This window comes from Crotalus tigris, unplaced genomic scaffold, assembly GCF_016545835.1.
Source record: "Crotalus tigris isolate CLP2741 ecotype Arizona unplaced genomic scaffold, ASM1654583v1 scf7180000024391.5723578, whole genome shotgun sequence".
NCBI classification, from domain to species: domain Eukaryota; kingdom Metazoa; phylum Chordata; class Lepidosauria; order Squamata; family Viperidae; genus Crotalus; species Crotalus tigris.
Genome location: NW_024100561.1, coordinates 1,257,257 through 1,274,792, shown reverse-complemented (window position 1 = coordinate 1,274,792; position 17,536 = coordinate 1,257,257). Strand labels below are relative to the sequence as shown.

At 36.3% G+C, this 17,536-nt stretch overlaps 1 protein-coding gene across 1 annotated transcript in view; it reads right to left on the bottom strand.

The window, feature by feature from the left end:
* Positions 1-17,536, bottom strand: part of GABBR2 (gamma-aminobutyric acid type B receptor subunit 2) — a 342,316-nt gene that overhangs the window by 219,852 nt on the left and 104,928 nt on the right. Inside the window, exons 4-6 of the mRNA XM_039329325.1 lie at positions 8,166-8,267; positions 4,024-4,089; positions 1,097-1,297 (exon numbers count right to left, since the gene is read on the bottom strand). Coding sequence (XP_039185259.1) covers positions 1,097-1,297; positions 4,024-4,089; positions 8,166-8,267 — 369 coding nt within the window. The remainder of the gene's footprint in view (positions 1-1,096; positions 1,298-4,023; positions 4,090-8,165; positions 8,268-17,536) is intronic.

Genomic DNA, 17,536 nt, shown 5'->3' with positions numbered 1-17,536 from the left:
GGCAATAAGACTTGAAATTTTTTCAGAACTTGGCAGACCAAGATGTTAAGTCTGCTTATGGTAGCAGCCCAGCAATTATTCATTCTCTGAGTAAATCATTCCTACTACAAATCTGCAACAATGGTCTTCCTACACATTGACACTTTCATGTCAATTCAGTAAATGGACACTACTGGAAATTCTAAAAAATATGTGTTATATTAAATATGAAATGAGTAGGATCTTCACCATGTTGTTTTGGACATTACTGCCCTGATGACATTCATTGGCAAAACTTAGTTTAAAATAATTGTTTGTGTTCATTAATGATCTAACAGAAACTCCAGTTTTTCATGTGCACACAAATGTACAAACATAAGTCTGCTATTCATCTTTTTCCCCTTATAAATGTCATAGTTCATCATATTTCCCTTCTTTCCATTGCTGAAAAAATTGTCCTATCACTTTCCCCATTCTAACTGTTCAAGCACATGAGATTCCTTTATTTTTTAGCACATTTTAATAACTTAAAATCTCTTAACAGAAGCAGACAATGTTCTTTCATTGTTGGATTTATGTGGAAAATTCCACTTTAGAAAAGTCTTCCATAGTGGGTACAGTAATATTATTGATAATCAGTATTATTAGTAGCAATAATAATCATTATTATAAATAGTTAACTGCTCGCCTTTGTGCAGAGAATTGCTCTCTACAAAATCAAAGTGTCTTATAAAGAATACAGAGAATGCACTTCCAAAGTTGACAGGCTTCTCTCTTTACACTTGAACAAAGCAGTCCATCTCAGACTAGTGTACTTAAGCATGCCAACCCAGATAATAGACAGCTAATTATCAGAAAATTGTATAATCTTTTGTATCTTATTTTATATATTTTATTTCTCCCACACGCCCTTCAATATTACCTTTCTAATTTATTGAAATATAAAGCCAGTCCAGATATTCCTACTTGAAGAGTCATGCCCACTTCTAATTTTTATATTTACATAGGTACAGTATATCAATTTCAGGACTGGGTTGCAATGTATTATGGCAAGAAATCAATGCGGTAGAAACACAGTATTTTTGAAATGGCCCAAATAGACAATAAACTAACTTACTCTTCCAGATATGGTTTTTATCTGTTTGGAACTGAGAGGTTCAAAATCCACTCCAATGTAACCTTCCATTGCACCCAAAAGGTTTATACCAAGACAGGGTGATGAATTCAGCTTTGAAATAGCTTTTTCCCACCAAAAGCTCTGATACCATCCAGGAATTATCCATTGATACTTAGGGCCGAACATTTTTTCATGAAATGCCTGCAGTAGAAATGTGAATGAAAAGAAGCAATTTCATTGGTGGAATGTAGAAGACATACAACAAAAGTATTCTACTGATGTTTTGTGTATTTTAGCTTCAAAAGCTACTAACAGTTACCTTAATATTATAAACCGTAGCCTGGAAAAATAATTCTGTCTCTTTTCATCTATCTATATACAATTCAAACTTTTTGGTAGAAAAGTAAAAGTCCAATTAACTGAATCCTGCTACAATACAAACACCTTTGCATTTAACGGGCTTACAGGAGAAGCAAAGCTTTGACTGAAGATTGCTTTTATAAATAAAACATCCAAAAAAGTTCAGAAACTTTGATTTGTTACTTAGGTTAATGTGCCATTTCAATTGTCAATTGTCTTATCTAATCCACTTTAAATGAGGGCTTACAGTTAGAAAAGTGCAACATTTGTATCTATGATAAATAATAACTACCGTGGGACTCCAGTAGTTGAACCTCACCTACTCACCAAGTATGTTTTAATTGTATCTGCCATTCTGGCCATTTATTTCTAGCTAAAGCTCTCTTGAAGCTAGGAGAGTTCAAAAGTGCTTTTGGTTGAATTGTAAAGTACTGGGTGAGGCGGGTTGTTTAAGAACAAGATGATATAGGATAGTGATGGTGAACCTTTTAAAGACCGAGACCCCAAAACCCGCCCCCTGCCCCTGCTCCGCCTCCTGCCCTGCCTACTCTGCCCCTGCCCACCCCCTGCCCCACCCACCCACAGGGCCATGCACCACCTCCATGGCCCGTTGCAGATCACCCAGGCAGCCTTGCAGCGCCATGGCAGCCACGTCCTCCGCCCACACCCCGCAGTAGAATCTGCACGCTATAGGGCACGAGGGCAGAGTCTTGTCCCTGCTGCCTAGCTATGTATGTCCTTGGCTGTGCTGCTCTGTGTGGGCCACACCCGGGGGCAACTCTTCTCCAGGATGGCTGCTGGTGAGGGGGCCGTGGGGGGGAGGCAGGGCTGGGGTGATGATGCGCGTGCTCACAGAGAGAGCTCCAAGTGCCACCTCTGGCACACGTGCCATAGGTTCACCACCACTGATATAGGAGAACCTTGCAGATGTATTAGCGTATACAGATAGACTGTTGCAGCATCCCCCCATGGTCACGTAATCAAAATTCGGATGCTTGGCAACTGGTTCATATTTATGATGGTTGCAGTGCCTCGGGGTCATGTGATCCCCTTTTGCAACCTTCTGACAAGCAAAGTCAATGGGGAAGCCAGATTCACTTAACTCAACTGTGTTACTAAATTAACAACTGCAATGATTCATTTAACACAGGGGTAGGCAACCTTGGCTATTTTATGGCTGGCTGAGGAATTCTGGGAGTTGAAGTCCACGAGTCATAAAAGAGCCAAGGTTGCCTACCCCTGATTTAACATCTATGGCAAGAAAAGTAGTAAAATTGGGCAAGCTTCACTTAAAAAACATCTCACTTAGCAATGAAATTTTGGGCTCAACTATGGTCATAAGTTGAGGACTACCTCTACTGAGGTAGGAAAAATAGAACTTTGGTCTAGATCTGGAATATTTAAACAGTCATTTCATTATTTATTTACATTATTTTAAACTAACCTTCATCAGAAATTCTTAAGAGAAGTTACACCATTTTAAAAATCAAATTCTGAATTTCCCGTAATTATAAAAGATTGTCAAGTTAATTTGCATCAAACACATAGCTTCAGCTTATTTATACTAGGTTGCAATTATCCCTGTTGCTGCATGCTTGATGCAGCCTTCCTAACTGGTAAATCCTAATTCAAAATTAAAACCAAAATTGGGAAATCATTTAAACTCAGCTTGTTTAAAATCCAAGAGTTGTCCAGTTGTCTGATTTATCCAGATATAGGGTTTAATCTATGGACACCTGGTACAAATTTCTACTGAGAATGGCACTATGGGATTTGCAAAAAAGAAGAGTAAAAGATAACTCCATTTATAACTAAATGGAAAGACTCCTGTTAAACTTTTTAACAGCTACTTAACACTTTGTTATAAATGACTGAATAATTTAGTGAAATTATTTTCCTGCCTTTAAATCTGCTATTCCAGACTAACATACTTGAAGATTCTTTATATACAGTAGTTATTCAAATGCACGTTTATTTAATTTTTCTTCCAATTTTTCTTCCAATTTCAGATAGTGTTTGGCCTTATCAAAATCTACACACAGGAGCCCTGGTAATGCAAGTGGTTAGAATTCAGTATTGCAGGCTAATTCTTCCCACAGCCAGGAGTTCGATCCTGACCAGGTCAAGGTTGATTCATCCTTTCATCCTTTCGAGGTCAGTAAAATGTGGACCCAAATTGTTGGGGGCAATATGTTGATATTTGTAAACCGCTCAGAGAGTGCTGTAAACTAAATTACTATTGAACAGCATGTAAGTCTAAGTACTATTGCTATTACTATATTGGATCCACCTTAACACCAGATTTCCCAACAAAAGCATATATATTAAATTAATGCAGACTTCACAATTCTAACTCTAACCATATGTAATCGGCACTCAGATCAAACTAAAATATTGCACTTATATATCAAACCAAGAAATTTTAAGGAAATTTTGCTACACTGTACAATATATGTTCCCAGAAGTGCTTATAAATATTAAGCATTTAAATAAGCCAAGAAATGATTAATTTAATCATTGGGGTATATGACAAAACTTTTCTTTATCTTTTTCCTTTTTTCACTTACACAACAGAATACTTTTGCTGCCATTTCCTCATTAAACTGGCCAAGGATAATTCTAACATCATTTCCCTGCAAGGGAAAAAAGAAGAGATGTTAATTATTGACATTTTCATTCATATTACTCAAATACTGTTGTACATAGCAAAAAAAAAAAAACCTCTACACATTTTCAATCGACAAACTTCTTTGCTACATGTATCCTAGAGGATGAAAATATAGCAGTGAACTATTGCTAACAAATAATAAAATTCATATATAATGTTTTCATTATGTGTGAAATGCAGTGATTATAAATATAGACTGGTCTTCTTGCATGATTATTACCTATGAGGCACAAAAATCATTACTATAATAACTTTTTTAAAAAATGCTTCAAAGAAGGCTGTACAGTAGGACTACATCATTCATAGATGCTCTGAACCAGCGCAGTTTCATACTACTAATTAACCATTAACTAACTAATAATAATGTGGGCAATAAAGTTAACAGAGATGTGCAAAAGGATTGTGTATTCATATTTTATTTGTTAGCAATAAAATGCCAATTACATAAACTTCTTATGAAACTGAGGCTAAGCACAGAATTAAGATGGAAATGTTTGCTAATTTGAAACATATTGAAAGAGAATATTAATTGCAAAAGATAGCTTTACTTGGAACAGCTTATATTCTGCAACAATATCTTTAATATTATTAAATATTATTATTATTATTATTATTATTATTATTATATAATAATATCTGCCTATCCCAGGTCCTTGATAAAAATACCAAAAATCCAGTCAAAACTTCTGGCTGACTGTGTGATAAACTATAATAAATAACACTTACTCCTTAGATAATTCTGTCTACTCTTGAGCGATGATACTGACCATTTTTGGGGAATCCTGTTCTAGACAGTCTTTAGAAATAATTAAGAGTTGCTTCTAAGTAATATGCTTAGGATCACAGTACTATCCTCAGAATTATTCTGATTCCTTTCCTTTTCTATTAAAAATAAAAGTTTAGGTATTTCAGTTATCCTGTCTAAATAATCAGTTTGCACTTCTTTATGTGGACCAATAGGTTTCCTATTCATTATTACTCTAATTTATTTTTAGTACTAATCCAAGTTCAGTAATATTAGTTTGATTAGGTAGTTTGATTACCCTATAAAGTTCCTGAAAACGAGTGGGAGTTCATTATAGGAAGAAAAACCTATTCAATCTGTTTTCTTAATTTCTAATTGCAGCTATTGCCTGTTCTTAGAAATATATTGAAATTGGTAAGGCTAGATTCTGGGCATCCTCTAATGATGTCAATTTTATCCCTAAAATTTAGAAAGAAAGAAAAAACATGGGGAAATGTTCCAAAATGTTAAAGAAATATTAAGTGGGAATGCTATTTTATTTATTGGTATGAATAGCCATCATTTCTTTTATGTATTAAAAGGTAGCAATGTTAGTGTTCATGTTTATACAGAGACTGTATTTGACAGTCAAGCCAGAATAATAAACAAGATGTTAGGCTTTGTGAGGGGCAGGGGACAGAGGGCAGAGGTAGTAGCAATTATTACATTCTCTGGTGACAGCCTGAAAAAAATCCACAGATAATAACACAAAGAAAGATGCAAACAAAAACACAGCAGCTTAATATTTATGGCTCCATATTCTGAAAAGCTTCAAATTAAAAAATGAGATGAGATACACTCCCATCTAAGGTTAATTTACAATTTCAAAACCAATATCAAACGCTATCACATTTATCTGAGCAAATTAAAATGACAGAAAAATATATATCAGAATGCCTTAAACAGAAAATGTACATTTGGTCACTGAGATTCACACATCTCGGGTTTTTCCAATAATATATAACATACAAAACAGACTGATATCTATGCTTTGCAGAGAAGCCCCCCTCCCAATAAAAAAAGTTATAAATAGCATTAAGAATTTTTATTTGTATGCCCTATTTCTTTCTTTAGGAAAGTGTATATTGGGAAATAAAGTATCAGTCAACTGGAATAATTTCTGTTTCCTACTAAGGAGCCTTTATCTCTTACTTCTGGTCAATCCTGAAGGGCGAATATGTTAAAAATGAATATTACAAACTACCTATTCAACTTCTAGACAGCATATAACATTCGTTATCATAAAGATAATAACAACAGAGACATGGACAGTGCAAACAGATTGAAAAATATGAAAGCCAATATATAATAAATGGGCAGCTTAAATTTATTTAATATTTATGGTTGGTTATGTTGTTAACTGATGATGCTGAAGGTGTTCAAATGGTTTTCCAGATATTTTGGGATTGCACCTAGGATGCCTATTACTATTTGTACTATTTTTGCTTTCTTTTGCCACGATCATTCTACTTCCATTTGTAGTTCTTTTGTCAGATGTAAACAATCAGATCAACCAGAGTCGAGTACAAATTAGCTACTTTATTGCTCTATGCCTATTTCACAGGAATCTTCACAGACTGGCAGCTTTCCCCAAGAAAGATTCAAGGTGAGTCAGATTTGCCCTCTTGTGTTTACATAAAGATTAATTCCCCATTTGAGTCCCCTTACTGACTGGAACGGTTGCTCTCCAACTTATATTTTGTGATTTTCATCAGTTCCTTCCCTTCTTTTGTTTCAATATTGAGAAAAATTCAATTATATGGATGTTAAGCTCTTTAATATGAATTGTATGTTGTTTCAAAATAACAGTGTCAATGCATGGAATGAAGTTTAGAAAGATACACTGAGATGCAAACAACTGCATTTGTCATTGCTGAGAAGAATCTCTGTGATTAAGATGAATGTTTTACCTAAAACCTTATTTCTATATTGTACCTATATTGATGAACGATGTATCATTTAACAATAGCAAAAATATATTTCCAAATTAATTTGGCAAGGCTAGAAACCGAGTATTAAATATTTATTTATTATTTATTTATTAAATTTATTTGCCACCCATCTCCCTGCAAGGCAAAAAATATAACTTGCTGTAGGGTGCTAAAGAAAGAGGAGCACTGAGATTATCAGATCTGAAATTGTATTTTGCAGCATGCTGTTTAGTATCCATGAAAAAGTGGGTGATCTTGAGAATTAGGAGGTTATTGGATCTCAAAGGACCTGGTTTAAGATTTGGTTGGTCTGGTTATTTGTGGTATGACAAAGTTAAGGTTATTGTAGATTTTTGGAACCACTTTATTAAACGTGCTGTATTGAGAATTTAGAGTAGGTATAAAGTAAGATTCTATCCTCAGATACCTTTATGGTTGTTAACTCAAGAAGCTTTTTTTAGAAGACAAATGACAACTAAATCAAAATGGTTAACTTGTGCTAATGTACTGTCTTGCTCCCAAAGAGAACTTGTTAAAAACAAGAAAAGATCTGGAATTAAGTTATATATGTTATTGGTTTTCATATGGTCAGTTAATAAAAAGATTTAAATTTTATAACAATTACAATTTTGAAAATGGGTAAAATTGAATTTGATGTAGGATTCTATATAAATGATCACCACTTTTGCTATGTACAAACTCTTGCTGAAGATGAAAACTGAAGATGAACAACTTAAGGACTGTATTTGTCACCAGATGTCCAGGAAGTCTAATATCTGGCTAATGACCAATCCAGTATGGGTTTCTGTAAGGTATCATATTATTTAATGGAGATACACTTTTTGTCTGTCTTCTCTGATGAGACCTGTCCAGTAGTATGATTGAAACACTGGCACCATTCTCATCTTCCTTGAAGCCCACAACCCAGCCCCACAACCACGTCAAGATAATGCCTCACTAGGGGAAATCATCATCATGTCTGTTCTTATACTTCAACAAAATTTGGCATCTGATATTATTTTACATTTTCGAAGAAAAAGAAATTAAACTTGTAAAATGTGTAGCACACAAAGCATTCTTGATCCCATTACATATAATTCTGCTGGCAACCTGGTTATAACTTTACTAATTACATTTCTATGTTATTACAGAATTTAATGTCAATTATAATTATTTTATATCATGACTATAATAGTAACCACCATAAATATCAAAACCTAAAAGGAAGTTTTCAAACTAAGACCTATTAAAATTGATTATTTTAAACTGCTGGAGGTTTTTTGCCACACAATTAGTTTTTTATCTTAGCAAAATAGTTGTACCTACCTTAAGCTTTTTGACACTGGTACAAGGATCATTAGAAAAACTCTCTGTATCTGATATTTCAATATCTTCACCATACAGAACTCCAGTTAGATCATTCCGTACCTATTAAAGAATGGAAAAAATGACAAAATAAATGTATAGGTTGTTTTATACTGAGCATTTTACTGTCTTGTATGTTAATACTTTACAAATGCACCCTAAGTTAACATTTAATATAGGCATTTTATATGAAATAAAAAGAAGAATGAGAGATGGGTTTTTCACATACTGTAAGTACAGATAGTCCTCCTCAAGTTAACAACCATTCATTCAGTGACTGTTCTAAGTCGCAGTAGTGCTGAGCTAATGGTACTTACACCTGGTTCCCAAAATTACAGTTGTTGCAACACCCCGGTGGCCATGTGATCAACATTTGAGCATTTCATAGCAGGCCCACATAACAGCTGAAGGACCCCTTGAATTCACCCCACCTGCCTACCTCCTCTCCCCATTTCAGCCCTTTTGACAGCCCTGTACAGCTGCACTCTTCGGCAGCAGCACTGAGGCTGGAGTAGAGACCTGGGGGTCTTCAACAGTAACAGCTGCCTGCCATTGACACCAGGGAGACAGTTGGGGGGGAGAGTTGAAGAGGAGGCAGTCCTTTGCTTTACAGAGGCTCAGGTTTGGGAGGGAACAAGCTGGGAATGACTTGGATCCGGGTGGGTCTTCACCTAATGACCAGTGGTATTTGTTAACAATAGCAACAGGGAGTGCAGGATTGATGTTGCTAAGTGATACAACTGCATGACATTATGAATTATTTCCAAATCATTTAGCAACAGAAATTCCACTCCCAATTATTCTTATAACTCAAGGACTATCTGCAGAAGTAAGATCCATAATTTAGCTACTATTGCACGAAGAAATAATTGTAACCTGTGGAAAGTCATTCTATACAACTGTATTGCATCGCTTCAATCTGTAAATCCCAGATAAATTCTACATTAACCTTAAAACATAAACTATGCACTGGAAGCAACTAAATGCAATGCTGAATATTATCACTGAATATACGATGTATAATTTTTGCACATTTTTCTTCATTAATTCATTCAAAGTCACATCAATACTTTATTTTTATTGCATGTAATTTTCAACAGAAACCTGTTAATTAACTATCATATATTTTAGAAACAAAGATTAGATTCAGCTTCATAATAAAATGATTCATGTATGTCTACTTGACATGTAAAAGCAATTTGTAAAAATGTTTTGTGAAAGTTCAAAAAAAAGAAATTATAATGAAGAAAGCTAAAACCAAGCATGTACTCTAATTAATGAGATTTTAAGTTATATGCCAGTGATGGCGAACCTTTTAGAGACTGAGTGCCCAAATTGCAACCCAAAACCCACTTATGCATCGTTGAGTGCCGGGTGGGTGTAGCCCATTGGGTGGGCATGGCCCATTGGGTGATAATGGCAGACTGGGTGGGACTAAAAAGTTCAATCAATCAATTCCAATTTTGCAAGATCTTTTTTTTTCCCACTAGAAGTTGAAATTGACTGATTGAACTTTTTTTTTTTTTTTTTTTTTTTGCACACAGCAGCGGAAGCCTAAAGTGAAAAGGTTTTATAAAACCCAGCTGAAGGCCTAGGACTGGGGCGACGGTGCGTGTGCTCACAGAGAGAGCTCTGAGTGCCGCCTCTGGCACCCATGTCATGGGTTCACCACCACTGTTATATGCTATCCATATAAGTCACCAGTAATTCTGGATGGCTATCATTATCCTTTGGGCCAAAGCCGAAAGGACGCTCAGCTGTGGATATATCTGGTGGTGAAAGGAAAGTCCGATGCTGTAAAGATTTTTTCTCCATAGGAACCTGGAATGTAAGATCCATGAATCAAGGCAAGCTAGACGTAGTCAAAAAAGAGATGACAAGACTGAACATCGACATCTTAGGAATCAGCGAACTAAAATGGACAGGAATGGGTGAATTTAACTCAGATGACCATCAGGTATACTACTGTGGGCAAGAATCCCTCAGAAGAAATGGAGTAGCCTTCATAGTCAATAAAAGAATAGGAAAAGCAATACTGGGATACAATCCCCAAAATGACAGAATGATCTCAATTCGAATCCAAGGCAAACCATTCAATATCACAGTAGTCCAAATCTATGCCCCAACCACTGGTGCTGAAGAGGATGAAATTGACCGGTTCTATGAAGCCCTACAGCACCTTATAGAATTAACACCAAAAAATGATGTCCTTATCATCATGGGGGATTGGAATGCTAAGGTAGGAAGCCAAAAGATAACCGGAATAACAGGCAAGTTTGGCCTTGGAGTACAAAATGAAGCAGGGCACAGGCTAATAGAATTTTGTCAAGAGAATACGATGGTCATAACAAACACTCTTTTCCAACAACCCAAGAGACGGCTCTACACATGGACATCACCAGACGGTCAACATAGAAATCAGATTGACTATGTACTCTGCAGCCAAAGATGGAGAAGCTCTATACAGTCAGTAAAAACAAGACCAGGAGCTGACTGTGGCTCAGATCATGAGCTTCTCGTTGCAAAATTTAGGCTTAAATTGAAAAAAGTAGGGAAAAGCACTAGGCCACTCAGGTATGAACTAAATCATATTCCTGATGAATATACAGTAGAGGTGACAAATAGATTTAAGGAACTGGATCTGATAGACAGAATGCCTGAAGAACTATGGATGGAAGTTCGCAACATTGTACAAGAGGTAGCAACTAAAACCATCCCAAAGAAAAAGAAATGCAAGAAAGCAAAATGGCTGTCTCAGAGGAAGCTTTGCAAATAGCTGAGGAAAGAAGGGAAGCGAAAGGCAAAGGAGAAAGAGAAAGATACACCCAATTGAATGCAGAATTCCAGAGAGTAGCTAGAAGAGATAAGAATGCCTTCTTAAATGAACAGTGCAAAGAAATAGAAGAAAACAACAGAATAGGGAGGACCAGAGATCTCTTCAAGAAAATTGGAGATATGAAGGGAACGTTTCATGCAAAGATGGGCATGATAAAGGACCAAAATGGCAGAGACCTAACAGAGGCAGAAGAGATTAAGAAGAGATGGCAAAACTACACAGAAGAACTATACAAGAATGAGCTTAACATCCCAGATAACCACAATGAGATGGTCATTGACCTCGAACCAGACATCCTAGAATGTGAAGTGAAATGGGCCTTAGAAAATCTGAGCAACAACAAAGCTAGTGGAGGTGACAGTATTCCAGCTGAGCTATTCAAAATCTTAAAAGACGATGCAGTAAAAGTGCTACACTCAATTTGCCAGCAAATTTGGAAAACTCAACAGTGGCCACAGGATTGGAAAAGGTCAGTTTACATTCCAATTCCAAAGAAAGGCAATGCCAAAGAATGTTCAAACTATCGCACCATTGCACTCATTTCACATGCTAGTAAAGTTATGCTTAAAATCCTACAAGCTAGACTCCAGCAGTATGTGGATCGAGAACTACCAGAAGTACAGGCAGGATTTCGAAGAGGCAGAGGAACTAGAGATCAAATTGCCAACATACGCTGGATCATGGAGAAAGCTAGGGAGTTCCAGAAAAACATCTACTTCTGCTTCATTGACTATGCAAAAGCCTTTGATTGTGTGGATCACAACAAATTGTGGCAAGTTCTTAAAGAGATGGGAGTACCAGACCATCTCATTTGTCTCTTGAGAAACCTATATGCGGGTCAAGAAGCAACAGTGAGAACTGGACACGGAACCACTGATTGGTTCAAAATTGGAAAAGGAGTCCGGCAAGGCTGTATACTGTCGCCCTGCCTATTTAACTATATGCAGAGCACATCATGAGAAAGGCAGGGCTAGATGAATCAAAAGTTGGAATTAAGATTGCCGGGAGAAATATCAACAACCTAAGATATGCAGATGATACCACTCTAATGGCAGAAAGTGAAGAGGAACTAAAGAGCCTCTTGATGCGGGTGAAGAAGGAGAGTGCAAAAGTTGGCTTGAAACTCAACATTAAGAAAACCAAAATCATGGCATCCGGCCCTCTCAATTCCTGGCAAATAGATGGGGAAGAAATGGAGGTAGTGACAGATTTTATTTTTCTGGGCTCCAAAATCACCTCAGATGGAGACTGCAGCCAAGAAATTAAAAGACGCTTGCTCCTGGGGAGGAAAGCTATGGCAAATCTAGACAGCATTCTAAAAAGCAGAGACATCACCCTGCCAACAAAAGTGCGTATAGTCCAGGCCATGGTTTTCCCAGTTGCAATGTATGGCTGTGAAAGTTGGACCATAAGAAAGGCTGAGCGCAAAAGAATTGAGGCCTTTGAACTGTGGTGCTGGAGAAGACTCCTGCGAGTCCCTTGGACTGCAAGGCGTTCAAACCGGTCGTCCTAGAAGAGATCAACCCCGACTGCTCTTTAGAAGGCCAGATCCTGAAGTTGAAACTCAAGTACTTTGGCCACCTAATGAGAAGGAAGGATTCACTGGAGAAGAGCCTAATGCTGGGAAAGATTGAGGGCAATAGAAGAAGGGGACGACAGAGAATGAGATGGCTGGATGGAGTCACTGAAGCAGTAGGTGTGAATTTAAATGGACTCCAGAAGATGGTAGAGGACAGGAAGACCTGGAGGAATGTTGTCCATGGGGTCGCGATGGGTCGGACACGACTTCGCAATTAACAACAACAACATCATTGTAATAAAATAATATAATCAATAATAATGCAGATAAGGCAAATATGTTCATAAAATCCAATAAGTACCACTGATGGCAAGAACATATAACTACCAAGACCAAATTCACAGGGAGAAAACAAAGCTTTTGATGCCTTCCAAAAGGCTATCAAGATTGGGTCCCATCAAATGTAAGGGCAGAGATCATTCTGAAGAAGACACACTTCCTAGATCTCACTATATGACATAGAACAAAGGACATGGAAAATGCCTAGAACAGCATATGGAATGATCTAATATAACCAAAGACAAGTAGTCCTATACTGTATTTATATACATGTCCATATGAATAGGTGTATGTATAAAGTATAGATCAGTGGTTCTCAACCTGTGGGTCGGGACCCCATTTGGGGTCGAACAACCATTTCACGGGGGTCGCGAAACAAGGCTGTCCGCCATTTTTTCCCCTTTTCTTTGGCTACGCCCCTGGCACCCGGTGATGTATAAGTGGTTGGGGGTCATCACAACATGGGGAACTGTATTATGGGGTCACGGCATTAGAAAGGTTGAGAACCACTGGTATAGATGATAAAATGCTGGATAGCTTCTGCCTTTTGGGATCGCCTATTAGTAATAGAGGAAATTCCTAGTTAAATACTGTATTCTATGGAGTAACACTTCATAGGGAAGCAACAAGGGTGCAAGCAAAGATATTCAGATGTTGTGATATATTTATATGTAGAACTGTAACTTAAGAAATATTTTAGGATGAGAGAGTTAGTATATAAGAAGAGACAGCTCAAATGGGGGGGGCTGTAACTGCTTTTTCAGTTATTTCTCTGCTAATCTTTGCATAGTTACATTCTGCATCTTTTTTTCAGTCTTTTAAAACCAATTTTGCTCAATGCCACTGAATTTGATTTCCTTATTTATTCCTAAAACATCAAAAATGGAGAATTTATCACAGCTCATAACATGACCCCATAAAAGTGACAGGAAATTTGACAAGATACATTTTAGAAAAAAACAACTCATCAGGCCTTTCTAGTTGGGTCAGGCAAGAGGCATGCTAAAAGAACCACTCATGAATCATCTTGGTTGCATTAGCCAGAACTGAAATGTCTCTGAGCATGCCTGCTTACAACCTATTGCTTCTACAAGCCTCATTAAATAAAATTTACCAGGAGGAAAACATGACTTTCAAGTTGTTAGGGGTGAAGACCCTGTCACAAATCATACTGCCCTCAGTATCTCTGCATACATATCTTCCTAATGACACCAGTCAATCAAATTAAGAAAAAGATAAAAATAATTCATGTGCAGGCATATATATATACACATTCTAGCTGGTCACAAAGAGAGAGAGAGGAATTTGCAGACATAGAACTGTTGCTTCTCTTAAAACTCCTTTACTGGGTTCATCTAGGTAAGATTTAAATGCATATGAGTGTGGGCTTAGATTAAAATGTAAAGATTTAGGATTTATGTATTGGTATGTGTTATTAAAGTCTTCTTCTAATTCTTTGCATTACTTCAATATTTTATTTATTTAGAATATTTTATACTTTTTGTTAATGTCTTACTGAAGTGTTAATATGGGTAGTAAGTAAGTCTCGTATCTAAACCAGTAGTCCCCAGTTCATCAGAACACATAGTAAGCTTCTCATGTGATGTAAGACATCTTGCTATGAGGCTAATCCAGAGAACATCCTGCATCTTTTAGGAATATCAGGGGTGATGTACTGCCCCCTGAACCTGGCAGCATCATATAAGAAGTACCCAAAGGGTATTGTACAAAAAATCAATATAATGGTCCTGACAGTGTGATCAAAGTTTCATGTTATATGTTAAAATGTGTCGAGCTTCAAGTGTACCCCTGGGATTGTCATTTTGAGTATTTTTTTTAAAAAAAAAACATGCCCTTTGAACATGACTGACTCTAGAAATAATTAGATTTGGAACATAAAATGCCACAATTAAGTAGCAATCAATAACTTAGAATATAACTTTGCGTGATAGTATAAAAATTTAGAAGTTGTGTTTATTTGGTTTCTCTCAGTGTAAGCACTCAAGGCAATTAAGACAAAATGAACCCACTACAAATACTAAATATAGGAAAACAATACATTAAAACTAATATAAAATTATAGTTCACATAGCCTTAATATTATACTATCATGTACTATATTATGATGCATTTTTTCCCTTATTCATAACAGAAAGCTGGAGTACAGACAGTCCTCGACTTACAACACTTCGTTTAGTGACTGTTCAAAGTTACAATGGTATTGAAAAAAGTCACTTATGACTGTTTTTCACAGAGAGGTGACAGATGCTCTGATCCAGCCAAGTATGGGGAAAGGAAGGCAATGGGAACCCCCTGATTTTTCTTCTGAAGAAACCTGTGATCCAGAAATTATAGGGTAGGTCACTACATAATTTGGGGGAGTGCTAATTTCTTTATAAAATTCAAAACAAAACTGAAACAGGTCACAGCAGGCAGACTAGCCTCAGTTTCATCCTGTGAACTTGGTTATGAGCTAAAAAGTTTTCATTCATTGATCCTAGCATTTATTTTCTTTATATCACAGCACCTATATAATTTTAAAAAAAACATAGGAAAAAAAAACCAAAAATAAAACTAAATTTTATAATGGTATGGGCGGGGGAGGGAGGAGTAAATTAGCTTTCCACTATCTGGCATTCTCAAATGTGTTAAGACTTTCTAATTCTAAGCTGATGGTCATGCATAATTGAAGAGTATCAGAAAATGGAAGGCTGAACTGACTGATAAGAATTTTTGCAACATAAATTGGCAAACATAAAAATGCCTAATCAAGCAAGGCAAAAACTTAGCCCCTCTTTTTTTAAAGTTGTTCTCTTCTCAAAAACTGAGACTCAGATTGTATACAGAAATAAATAATTATCTGCAGTAAAGAAAAAAAAAACATCTTGTAAAGGAGCTATCTAAAGAGGAAAAGTAGTACTCTAAATCACCAAGTGCCCAAAATTTAATTTAAAATGTGCATCCTGTATTATAATATGTGATTTTAATATAGTCTAATTTAATAATTATTAAGAATCAAATTAATCAAATGACTTGATCTAGAATTAAGGAAATGAGAATAAAAAAAGTTAAATGCTCTAATTTTATTTTTTTTTTTAAAAAAAATACCCTCTAGTTACAGACCAAAAGCATCTCCTTTCATTGTATACACTCCTAACTGCTCTGAAAGGAGCCTTTCCTATTTTAAAGAGGCCATGAAAAGCAATACAATCAACAGTGTTAATATACATCTGAAAAAAATCAGCGAATTCCTCTATTCTACCCTATATGTTAACACGTTGATTGACCTAAATGGTATTACTTGTGTAGTGTATATCAGTCTGTGAAACAGAGTCTAGTGCAATGCCTGTTGTTTATTTATTTATTTCAATTTAGAATACCCTGCAACTCCAACTTATTGGCAGTTCACAATATAATATTGTATCATAAAAATCAATAAAGACCAAAAACAAAATGGGACCCGGCCACAATATTTAGACAAATAAAAGTAACATACATACCCAACAAGGGACCCCATCCATCTCAACCCAAGGCCTGGGAGAATGACATGGTCTTTAAGGCTTTGCAGATTGCCAACAGAGTGAGAGCCACAAGGACTTCAGTGGAAGTGACATTCCAAAAGTCAAGTTCCCTATGTCCTGATAGATGCTTGTTTAACTGAAGGGACCTAAAGGATGCAAACTTTGCCAGGATGAATGGCCAGGTAGAAATCTAAGCTTAGAAGATAGGTGGTCCCTGCAACCACCTGGCCTTATAGTATGCAGGATTTTATATGTAAGAGCCAGTATGTTGAATTGTACTCAGGAGGAGACTTTCAGAAGCAGACTTCCAGCTTGTGGAGCAGAGGTATACATGGGTACACCAAGGCCATCAAGCCTCTCACTGCCCAAACTGCTACATTCTGGATCAGTTGAAGCATCTGAATAATTTTAAGGATAGCCTCATGTAGTGAACATTTCAGACAAGGAGTATACAAATATTAAGAGACTGCCTATACTTGGACAGTCAGCTTGTAGTATCATTCATGGGATTCTAAATCTTGTTCATAGTCTTGGGTTCCACTAAATGCATTATCAATGTAGATTCATGAATTCTATAGAATATGGTGTCTTTCTGTAGAAGATATATGATGAGGTGGCTGCTATAATTTCTCTTATCTTTCTACAGTGTCTGTGGTAACCTCCAACCAATGAAACTAAGGTTGCTTTAGGAGATACTCTGAAATTTTCATTTACTACACTAGACGTTTAGAGGATAATGAATACTGGAAAAAAAATGAAGTATACTGCTTCCAGGCAATATTTCAGAATTCTTATGATTGTTTATAAAACAACAACCAGGTAATGTTTCATCTGTATTTTATTCTGATACATTTTGATATTTAAAAAAATAGAATATGAAAGAAAAAGAATGACAGCTCCAGAATATATTCCAAGAGAAAAGAAAATATTTAAATTTCAGGCTGGGAAACATTCTATTGAGTAACATGTCTATAATAGAAGAAGGAGTTCCTACAAAATGAAAATGCTGAGATGCTGATAGGTAAAAATTGAAAATGCTTTAAAGACATTTTTATGTCAAGAGCTGGGGAAAGCCAAGCAATTAGCATAGACAAAGACATACTCCAGAAATGCAGTA